Source organism: Littorina saxatilis, linkage group LG7, assembly GCF_037325665.1.
Source record: "Littorina saxatilis isolate snail1 linkage group LG7, US_GU_Lsax_2.0, whole genome shotgun sequence".
Classification (NCBI taxonomy): domain Eukaryota; kingdom Metazoa; phylum Mollusca; class Gastropoda; order Littorinimorpha; family Littorinidae; genus Littorina; species Littorina saxatilis.
The window spans coordinates 22,191,474-22,203,932 of NC_090251.1; the positions used below are offsets into that span (position 1 = coordinate 22,191,474).

Consider the following 12,459-nt stretch of genomic DNA (forward strand, 5'->3'; position numbering starts at 1 on the left):
CGACACAAGACACTCTGTGCGCGCTGATGACTATTGCTCTGTTATGTTTTACAATGAAACATTGAAAGATAAATCAGACCTGCGGACAGGCTGGCTGAGTAGTTACCAGAAATGCAGTCAGATGTGCAGACAGACAGGCGGGCATCGCGTAAGCAGGGAAAATTAAGGTAAAGAAAAACCCCAAACAACCACCCACCGCACACATACACATCGCAATAATGAAGACGCCGACGCCATGAATCAGGATAGAATAGCACTCACTGTCAAGTGTCAGAAAGCCTTCTTCCATTTTGTTGGCAAGAAACGCGCACATCTTGCCTACAATCCTCAAGAAGTGAGAAATTAACTAACATTTAGCAGTCGGCAGTCATAAAACGCCAAAACATCTCCCCCCCATAAAAACAAAACAATAACAAAACAAAACACATTTCGGCAGAGCTGAAGAACTTTTTTCATGATGGGGCAAAACATTAGGTCAATGATCGACTGCCCTTGAATTTTCGAAAACTGCCGAACCGTTTTAAGGTTCATTCAGTTATTTGCCGAAGAAAATAAACTCTAGCAACATTCCTGATTAAGCACGAGAAAACAAAGACAAACACAGGGCTAAAGTAAAACAAACAAAGACTGAACAAAATCAAAAATTGAAAGAAAGAACAACAACAAATAAACAACAAACAAACAAAACACCACTCTGCACAGTTGTCAGTCTCTTACACCCTATTGTTGACGATTTATCAAACAAACAAACACATTATACACAGTTGTATGTCTATCATATACTCTATTCTTTGACGATTTCTCAAACCCCGATTCTTCTTCTGTTCCCTCCCTCCCCGGGCAGTAAAACTCGCCACAGTTACTAACAGTAACACACGAGTCTCGCAATGCGTTTTTACGTTTCTAAGAAAATGTGCAGCACAAACAAAGGAACTAAAACAGCAAGTTTGTTTGTGTGCTATGATCCTCTTTCCGTAAGAAAAAGAGGGTATGAAAGAAAAGGGGACTGGCGAGTGTCTGGGAGGATGAGAACTGACACACACAGGTGGGGGGTGAGATACGGGTACCAACAGCACCCCATATTATCAGCTGATGGATGTCTGTTTGTCCCGAAGTGGACTTTGACTTTGGAATGTCCAGCTGATAACATGTTCACATCTGCGGAATTATTCACGATAAAGGTTTCTGTAAATATTCAAAGAATGCACGCTTCCGTCGGAGTGAAAGAAAATGAACAACTCTGAAAAGACAGCAGAGCAAATTTGTGGTTCCATAAGTCTGTTTTTCTTTTGCAATTTGAGACTGTAATTATATACTTTGCTACAGTAAAACGGGATGTAAACAAGGACTTCTGTATCAAGCAAACAAGAGAAGAGAGAACGCAGATAAAAAAGACAACAAAAAAAAAAGAAGAAAGAAAGAAAGAAAGAAACAAACAAACAAAAAAACAAACAAACATACAGAAATCATATTAAAGTATGACACTGGTGTTAACAATATATAAAGCAGTCAGTCCGACGAAGAAAAAAACAACCCCAAACAAACAAACAAACAAACAAACAAACAAACAAACGGAAATCATAAAACGTATAACACTGGTGATAAGCATATATAAAGCAGTCAGCCCGATGAAGAAAAAACAAGAAAATCAATAGACCCTATCGGTATTCCAAGCTCTCGTGATCTCTCGCAAACTTCAGAGCATAGCAAAGCATGCGGTACAGCGATCTCGTGCGAGCTGCACAAGCCAAAGTTCGAAGTTCTCGCGATGCGGTTCAAAGCATAACAAAGAGCGTGTCTCGCGAGAGCTGCTCAGATACCGAAAAGGTCTATTCAAACAACAGAAGATCAACTGCAGGTGAAGAAGAATCACCAACTCTGAGCTACCTGATTTGAACTCAGTGACATTGATACTCTACGTATGTTCTCATGTTTAAAGAATGCTAAGTTAACTTAGCAATTAAGACATGCAGTATATGTTTTCAGGGCAGGTGACATTCCAAATGAATGACATGTCGTTACCGTAAGCTAGTTCAACGCCAGTGTCACGACGAAAGTTTTGCAAGTCACTGCATTTTTCTTTGTGTACGTTGGTTGTCGGCCTTTTGATGAACCGATACAAGTTTTACCGGTTTTTTAAAACAATGATTTAACATTAATAATACATTATCCAAAGAATGAGCGCATCGATGAAGTGTTTTTCACCCTGACTTTGAACGAGTGCGACAGTTCTCAACAAAGAGAACGAAAAAAAAGGAAAGAATAAAAGTACGTAGAAAAACATCAAGACAGGAAGTATAAATTATGGAAGAAAAAGGACTGAAACAAAGTTCTTCAAGATTTAAAAACAAACAAAATCACATTAAGATAAAACGGATCTTAGGCAATGAAAGAAAGAAAGAAATAATACAAAAACAACACACACACACACACACACACACACACACACACACACAAACACACACACACACACACACACACACACACACACACACACACACACACACACACACACACACACACACACACACACACACACACATATATAACACACACACACACACGCGTGCAAAAAGGCGTTTGCATACCTAAGTTTGTAGAAGCATACATCCGATTTGGTGGTGGATTTCACACAGTGCCCCATCTCTATTTTCTCAAACTTCTGGAACACTTCAACTGTCTCAGCATCCGTGTGGCACATATATGAATCCAAAACCTGAGTCCGCATCAAGTCTTTTGACGACACTTTGCACCGAAAATCACCAATAGTGAAGATGGAACCAACCCCCGATGTTTGGGATATGACTTTTCTTTTGGATGTTTTTATTCGAGTTTTATTTGTTTCATTTCAATCTATGGTGAGGAGAAACGTTTCTTTTGGTAGCTCCTTGATTTATGTGTGACGGGTGAGACTTCTTCATTCCAACTGGAACAACATTTCGTTGTCTAGTTTGCGTGAAATTGCTTCACAAAAAATCGCAACACTCTCCTCCACTTGATGTAAAGTGGCATTTATCTTTCGCTGGGATCTCTGTTACTGAAACTACTCTATCCATTCCACCGCCACACCTTACTGTTTTCTCATGCACGATCGTAGACACACTGATCGTCTGCTTGCCCCTCTCAGGTGAAGCAAAAACGTCTTCAGACCCATTCTCGCGCCCTGCGAGCGCCGCAGCCATTTCGCGCAGACGACTACGTCACAGCACCTCTAGGCCAATCAGCGGAAAGTTTACACACACCTACTTCTGGGCTCATGAATGAACGCCACCTTCGACCTCGTACGCGCGAGTGTGTGCGCCCTTTTATGGAAGTTGTAAAGGCGTGACCTCAAAGGTTTGTGAAAGTGCAGTGACAGAGAAATACCGGACTTTCACTGCATACACAAGGAATGGCGGTACTGTAAGCATAACAGTGGCGAGAACGTTTATCGCACTCACTATGAATGTGATGTATGTCAAACTGTGAGTGCGTGGGTGTTGGGTTTTCTCAGTGAGGTGATCGGCTAGCCCGTGGAATCTGATTGACCTGTTACCAGCATTGTCGGCTTGTGAGTCACACTAATTCTGACTTTGCGGTTTATATCGATCCCACGAAAACACAACTGATGTCAAGGGTTACAGAGCTAAAGGCAGTGCCATGCGCGGATTGAAAGTACATGGATAAGACTTATGTGTGGGCTTAGTTGGGTTTACGACTTCAAAGAATGCCAAGGACAATAGTGTACCGTCTCACAATCAACAGGTCTAATTCCTTTGCTGTCGAATATCATTCCGATGCATTAGTCATACTTATGGAACTTTACAAGTTTAACATACCATTTTTAAATCAGTTCCTTGTACGTGACATGTAGAGGTATAACTTCTTCTATATTTGATCGACTGAAGAGATCAATCAAGCAGTCAGCGGCTGGCCAATTGATTAAAACAATAAATTCACTGTAATTTATGCGTGTAACCTTACTATGTAACAAGTGAACTTTGGTAACTCAAGATAAAAACTTTTGGGAACGAAAAGTTGTGGATGAGCGATGGGTGTGTGCGTGGAGTGTGTGTGTGTGTGTGTGTGTGTGTGTGTGTGTGTGTGTGTGTGCCAGTGTGTGTGTGCGTGCGTGCGTGCGTGTATTCGTGTGGTGGTGGGAAAAAGAACGATTGTACACTCCTATTAAAAAGTCTGCTGATGATATCAATTCAAATCAAGCTTAGTCTAAAAAGAATCAATCAAGGCTATGTTATCCCTGTCGGTATTGATTGGAAGTCGTGTATCACACCTGCATGGCCCGGTAACACACGACAACTCTACCTTTTTTGTTATCAGAATGATATATTTTGGTTTTGTTATGCACACAAATTATTTACTTCATTGTTATGCTTTACATGGACTCCATATCATAAACAAAATATTGAATCTATGATTTTTGGGGTTAAAGTACGTACTCATTGTTTTTGCTGCTGTCCTCGTGTTTGTATAGCCTTCTTCATTTTACAAAACCCACAAGCAAGTATACCTGTGCAAACCGTATTCATTTTTTCAACTGGGAAATCACTGTGAACATTCCAATGTGAATCTTTATTCTGTACATGTATCGTTTTATGAGGACCCCTAACACTCTCGCAAAACGCTCGACATCACTGGAATGGCTTATTGTTCGGAGACCACTCACGGAATCGGTTCCAGACACTCAGAAGAACATGGAAATGTCTTTGATTCCAGAACTAACAGAGGGGAGCGGCACAAACAGCAGTTCTCCAGAAATCTGAGACGTACCCCATCTCCCCTATCTCTCCCTCCTTCCCTTCCATCGGCGTTCCATCGAAGCCCCCTTACCCTATCCTAATCCTAGGAGTAAAGCAATCAGCGAAGGGAATTAATTAGCAACGCCCACACCCGAGTGAAGCAACAGGTATTCACCAATTTCTTCATCACCGCTGTTAGACCCTGTTGGCAACTGTGCAGACCTGTCAGTACTTTACCGGTGTGTCCAGGCAAAGAAGCTATGAGCGTGTAATTGTATTTCGTGAAGCGAGTTATTTGTGTTGGTTACTGTTGTAGTGATAAACATACGCTAATTTGCAAGAAGTGTAAATGTACATGCTTGGTCAGACAAAGACATGAGTGACTACTCTTGAAACTCTCAAGCCTATTGGACAGGAGCTGTTGAAGAATACACGTACGGCACGTGCACACATCATGAACGTTCCGGGAGGAAAGGTACATTTTCCCCGTTCAAATGGAAGATGAACAGACATAGACTCAGAGACACAGCCAGTCAGCCAACCAGCCAGCCAGCTAAAGAATTGGAAGTAAATACGACAGAAGATAATACTATGATGATACTATGAACCGTCCTTGCAACTGAAATCAACCGAGAAAGCAAAATCCACTTAGGTTATATAATTATATGGCAAAAATGTTCCCTGATCTTCACCATTCATCGTAATTTGTGAACATAGCAGGCAATTGTCCGTTTTAAATCACACACACACACACACACACACACACACACACACACACCCACCCCCCCCCCCCCCACACACACACACACGCCTGCCAATGTCAACAAGAGACTGGTATGCAGGTAGGTATTCCCGGAAATCTGCCCTGCTGTGACCTTTTTTTGCCGTGTACGGGTGCGACTTTTGACGTGTGGTGTACATGCCAGGTGGACACACAGACACGCCTCAACTCTAGCAGCGGAAATATTATTTTAATCTCTTTATTTTAATCTCTTTATTCCCAATCTCTGTTATAATTTGTCAGTGTTATGACTAAAAGTAAGAAAGGTCAGATATTTCTTACGACGCATGAATTCCAAAAGATTTTTGAGAGCAAAACTTGTCATGATACAGTCCAACCAAAGCAAATAATCTCCCGCTTTTCCACTGAGGTCTTCAAATTTCTCATCCGTTCCACTCCTCTATCGAACGCTAACAACATAGCTCATCTACCTACAATCACAAGGCGTATGTTTAATTTTGCCCGGATTAAGAACAGATGTTTATCAGAGATTCGCATGGCCACAACCTCATTGGATAGCCTGATGAACTGCACTGGACGACTCTATCCAGCAGCCCAACATTCTGTGGTCTGCGGTACCTGTGGGGATTCCAGAACTCGATCTGGTGGCCCTGGCAACTCTTGGAATGGTTGGGATCACTGTGTTCTCATTGCTGGTCAACTTGGTACGCGAGGCGCGTGCATGAATTAGACCTCAATTGACCTCAAGGATGAATGGGGGTGGCTTATTACTGGAAGGAACACACACACACACACACAAACTAACACACGAACAAAGAGTCAATCAGACAGGCAGGCAGGCAGGAAGGCAGGCACAGCCACCTTTGCATACCAACGAACACAGGCAAACACCAAGAAATAAAAGCTTGTGCATGAAGATACACCGCGCTCTTGTTTCGAACATGCCAGGAATACAACCTGTTACACGTAGATAGCATGTCAAAAGCTTTGCAGCCGGAGAAAACAGGCCGAATAAAAACGTTTTACATTACGCTTGACAATAAAGAGGTGACTGGTATCAAAACCACAGGCTTACAATATTCCGTCACATGGTCAAGAGATTCCGCTGATGTCACTGTATGAAATTAACTGCAGTTGTTGCTGACAAATTACGTCCAAAGTACGTTCTGTATTTGATTGCGAGTAAGCTAGTCATGCAAAAATCAGAACAATCGGAACAAAGATTCAGACTTGTGCAAAGCTCCACCAACAACGAGTCATTGTTTTTAGTCAGAAGGGTTCGCTGGAACTCAAAGGAATACGGACTTTCAAACAAAGACAGTAAGCTAGCTATAGCCATTTCAAGCGCCTGCTGCGTATATACATTTCCGTGTTCAAACAGGAGAAGACCCAGGATCTACATTTAGCTATATGTCTATATGGAAGGCCACCGGCACGGTTGGCCTAGTGGTAAGGCGTCCGCCCCGTGATCGGGAGGTCGTGGGTTCGAACCCCGGCCGGGGTCATACCTAAGACTTTAAAATTGGCAATCTAGTGGCTGCTCCGATTGGCGTCTGGCATTGTGGGGTTAGTGCTAGGACTGGTTGGTCCGGTGTCAGAATAATGTGACTGGGTGAGACATGAAGCCTGTGCTGCGACTTCTGTCTTGTGTGTGGCGCACGTTATATGTCAAAGCAGCACCGCCCTGATATGGCCCTTCGTGGTCGGCTGGGCGTTAAACAAACAAACAAACAAACAAACAAACAAAATATGGAAGGCCGACATTTTTTTTTTCGGAGTGAACCTGAGGGTGGAACATAGTGTATGAACGGGAGAGGCTTCCAAAACGAGGCAGGGATACAGGGGCTGGTCAAACGTGCCCCAGATGCTGTTGAAAGTGATCATTCGAAAGCGGTATATTGGGTATCTCCTTCAGAAAAAAATGTAAATTTGCTGGGCAAGGAGGGGGTGGGGGGCTTCCGGAACCCAGGACCCCCACCCCCTTTTTTTTTCTTTTTCTTTTTTTAAAGATACAGACCTGACTCTGACTTTTTGATTGACTTATTTGATCAGAATTGTAACTGTCTGAGCGCCTGACGTTCACACTGAAGGTCCACTGTCCCGTTTGGAGTTAAAGCACCTCATCAATACCCAAACATGTTATTCCTCGGCGTATCACTGACAGGAAGGACGGACGTAATTAAGACACTAGGACAGTGGGTCAGTGACGGCTAAATCGGACACAAGTAGGCATGGCGTATCTGCACGATCAAAGCTACCTTCTGTTTATAATTATATAGGGTTAGTGTGACGTACGGAACTAGGGACTGCGATGAGGTCTGATGATTGTTGTCGTATCTGTGCTACTAGCACACCATTATGCCGGGGCGGTTTGACATCTCATCAAAACGATTCATTGTTTTGCAAAGTTGTGATATAAGCCTACGTTTATCATGATTACGTCCGCTGCACGTTTGTTGGCAAACATAGCAACGCTGGCATGTTAAATATGACACGCAAGTCCTTATGAACAGAGAAATTGGCTGCAAAGAGTTAGGACAGAGATGCAAGCAACTAATCTTGGCCGAATTCCTTTACGTCAAAATGTGAGAGTACTTACGTTTTGACATAAGAATGCATGAATTAATCAAATAAGTAAATAATGGATGATTAAAGAAAGTCTGTCAATTCTTGAAGCCAACTCTGTTTTTCTAAGACTCATGTTGGCTAGACGTGAATGTCACTATCAGTATTGCCAAAGTTGAGTCAAAAGACTGAAGGGCAACAAGTAGGTCTGTTACCAAAACACAGTGAACAATTGGTCAGAAACAAGAATCACTTGTTGTCTTGCTGAAAGACCAATGACCACTCTACCTATACGTCACTGACCGACTGCCTGACTGACCAACTATGTGATAGACTTTGACCGATTGGCCCAGAAGTTGTTGCGCGACAATTTACTTTTGATTTCTTCCACATCGGCGAGCTGAAACCTTCTACATTTAATAGGTGAGGCGGAGCGGATGACGGGAGGAGAGCGGATGACGGGAGGAGAGAGAGAGAGAGAGAGAGAGAGAGAGAGAGAGAGAGAGAGAGAGAGAGAGAGAGAGAGAGAGAGAGAGGGGGGGGGGGGGGTCTGAGCGAAGAAGAATCCCCGCACTTCTATGACTGACAATGCACTTCTGTAAAACAGAAAGTTTTTTTTGTAAGTCAATGTCAAGTTGACTTGTACTGTGGCAAAACAGGAAAGGGTGATAATTAAGGCTCCTGCAAACTCTGTTTGATGTTTGAGGCGTTTTGGTTAAACAGTCAATTACGCGGAGATCCTACACTTGAACAGTCCTAATTTGTCGTTAAGGTTCCTTATATCCTCCTTCATGTTTTTGCGTGACCGTCAAAAGACAAATGACAAATTGATGTCTCATGCATCCGCGTGAGAACTCACAAGACTACGCTCCTACATGTCACGAAATTATCATGTGTCTTGTGTTGAAAAGAACTTTTGTCATCAGTAAAGATATAAAATGTGCACTTCCTTGAACTGCACTGTTGCATGATTGTGTGGGCTTCGTTATTAGCATGTTTCAAATGATGTCTTTCCACTGACACGAATGTCGTTCGTGATGCATCTAGCAAAACATAGTCTACACGTTCGCGTCGTACGAAAGTCTTCTTATGAAATTCAGACTACCCCCACGCCTACTACATTCTGATGTCAAAATGTACGCGACGAAGTGGAACATGTGACAATTGAATATTAAAAAACTGTTCCTCCACACCCATAACTTACGGTCACGCCGAAGCTGTGTCGGCAATGAAACGACAGGGGAGACGTGTTGCTATAAATACACACAATCATATGACATCATTTAAAAGGGGCCCTGTACCATGCATATCCATGGGTGGGAACCAGTCTACTATCTTTTTGAGTGCAAGATCGTATTGAAATACCTGATGCATGAAGTATATCTTTCAAGTGGCTAACCGTAGGTGGTTTTATTTTTAGATCAACATTGAAGACCTCAAAGCGAGAAGGTATATTAAATGTACCCTCTGGGATTTGTGAAAGGGGGCTGTGTAACACTTTAAGCGTTTTATTTCCCGCGGTGGTTATATTTCTAGGATGCCAATCTAATACCGGGGTATCACAAACAATGTCTTTCTCGTGACCCATTTGTCATCCCTAAAGGGAAGGGTAGGAAAAAACCCACCTATCGACAACCACTGTCAATATTTGTTTCACTTTACTAGAAAAAAAGACCTGTGACATTGAATACGAATGAATACGCTACGAAGAAAAAACATTCAACAGGTAAACTTATCTTTCCAAGGAATCTAATTCATTCATCGTTCATCAGCTTGAGAAAAGAACATCTGCGAAAAAGAATACGACTTAGGATAGTAGTCATGTGCTCGCTCACCACTTTGAGGTCCTGCCCTCAGGACGTCGCCTCCGCACTCCCAGATTCCGCACGCTCAGAACTAAGAACAGTTTTATTCCAAAGTCAATTGGCTTTTTAAATACCTAAGTTAATTAAAACTAGTATGTGTGCCGGTGAACATATGCACTGATTTCTGTGATGAATATTTTTTATATTCTTTGATGTGCACCCTTATGCTGAGTGTGATAACCCTCGAATGACTAGTCCTGTGATAAATATTGTTCAATGACATATCTAGTCCTGTGATAATGATAGTTTTTAGCGGTAAACTTTTAGCTAAAGCTGACGGCAATTTACCTATTTGGAATCATGTTACTATTCCTGTTAGTGTACATATGCGTGCGCGAGTGTAGTATGCTTCGTATGGTATTTTTATCTGTTGTCTTATTATTTGTTTTGTCTTTTAATGTGCACCACACTGAAATTTCTCTGTATGAGATAATAAAGTATTCGTATTCGTATTCGTATTCGTAATTCAACAGTTAAAATTACCTTTCCCGAGAATCTGATTTGCAAGAGTGTGAACATGTCGCGTTAGATATCATTTATACTCGCTGCGCTGAATAATGAGCACAGACAGAAACACTATATGGCGACTGCAACCAAGCAACCAACAAACAAGCCAGCCCAACAAGCTAGCAAACAAACATACAACAAGAACAATACGCCGTTGCAACAGACAGAGCATTCTGACCAAAGTTAACGAAGTTGTCAAAGCACACCGTAACGAGAATTAAAACTAAAGGGAAAAGAAAAGTAAAGTGCTGACAGAATGACATTCCAATACGTCGTTGCGCCGACAACAACTTAAGCCGACATCACCGTGTGAATCCGCGTTTCGACTTAAAGGCAAAGCGAGAAACGCATTTAGATTCATCCCATTGCCTCTGTGTCAACAGTGTAAAGTGTCCTTTAGACTTAAACTAGTGTCAACACCGCTGTGCAGTCACTTCGTCGACAGAGAAAAGTTAGAGAATTTTATTTTTACGAAGTTCGTAGCTCGAAAAATACAGGTGTCTACCTAAATTGCCTAATATTGAGCATGCGGCTTTAAGCTTTCTTTGCAAATTCGACTGAGGACAGCAACGCTTTCTAAGCTTAGTTCATCTGTGCAACACGTGTTTGTCTGTCTGTCTGTCCGCTTTAAATACCATTGGGTCGACGTACCTGTAAATGTTATGTTTTGTTTGGTTACAAATGAATCTTTCCAATAACTTACAATTCTTATTTTTTGTTTATTCAAAATGTGAATGTTGGGACGTTAGCAGCCTATTTGTTTTTGGATTTCTGATAATGACAACTTTATAACTGCTGCAGATGTTGTAACGAAGACAATCCCCTTTCATTATAAAAGAAGAGGAAAAGAAGAACCACAAGACTGTGAACCAAGGTCACAACGCATTAAACTACTACATGTACTACTACTACTATTAGGGGAAAGGCTCCTAATATGGACCGGCTCCTAATATGGACCACCTCCTGTTCTGACAAACTAACGGCGCTAGAGCGCTCAAAACAATTTCATTCGCTGTATTCACCCTCTCTGGATAACTTGCACATGTCAAAACAGTTGCAGAAACACAAACCTCAAAACCGTTAGGTTTTTTTTCTCTTTTTTCATTTTTGGCAGCGTTCACTCTAAATTTGCCGCCTAAAACGGACTCGTTTCTGTCCACAGCCAAAGCTTTTATCACACAAAAATTGCTATATATGACAGCTAAGACGGTATTTGTTACATTTTAGCAGTGTTGACCCCGAGTTTCTCCTGCAAATAAAAAATAAAAGCAAAATCTCAAAGTATGTGCGAGTCCCCTTCAACAAATCGAAGAAAATAAAAGCTAAAGGCTATTTTCATTAATTCATTATGAAGCTTACTGGAAATAACCTATAACTAGCCCTGGAGATTTAAAAAAAATATAACAAAAAATCTTCTTTTCGTGGAAGTTGATAAATTCACTTATTTTCACTCTGTTTTTGATAAGCTTCTTTAGTTTCCTGGTGTGCTTCAAATAATGCTCTCATCGACCCGAAACAGATAAATCTAAAGCATATTTTAATTAGTCTGACTTGTACACTAAGTTGTATCATGTTATTTTGAAGTATAGGGGGCTTTTTACAGTGATTCGTGAAGGCCGCTTGACTGGTCCATATTAGGCGCCCAGGCTCCTAATATGGACCATGTGATTTTTTCTGTATTTAATTTTTGCTGAATGTCTATCAAAGCTATTTCACTCTAATTAGTCGTAACGATTAACCTAAGAGAGAAGGACTACCAAACACAAAATGAAACTTCTTCGCAAGAAAACAAGCTAGTTATCAGCATGAAACAAAAAGTGGTCCACTACTACTACTTTTACTACTACTATTACTACTACTATTACTACTACTATTACTACTACTATTACTACTACTACTACTACTACTATTACTACTACTATTACTACTACTATTACTACTTCTATTACTACTACTACTACTATTACTACTACTATTACTAATCAACCTACGAAATCAACCTCAAAGAAAAAAAGAGTTTTGTTTTCGTTTTTTAATTGCCGCC

General features: G+C 41.4%; 1 protein-coding gene across 3 annotated transcripts in view; it reads right to left on the reverse strand.

Moving 5' to 3' along the window:
- Positions 1-12,459, reverse strand: part of LOC138970929 (myosin light chain kinase, smooth muscle-like) — a 181,263-nt gene that overhangs the window by 31,772 nt on the left and 137,032 nt on the right. Inside the window, exon 1 of one of the 3 annotated variants that reach the window (XM_070343510.1) lies at positions 2,589-3,120. The exons of the other annotated variants lie outside the window; for them this stretch is intronic. Within the exon in view, the coding sequence (XP_070199611.1) occupies positions 2,589-2,728 (140 nt within the window). The 5' untranslated portion in view covers positions 2,729-3,120. Of the gene's footprint in view, positions 1-2,588; positions 3,121-12,459 lie in introns of those variants that run through there. 3 annotated transcript variants of the gene reach the window in all.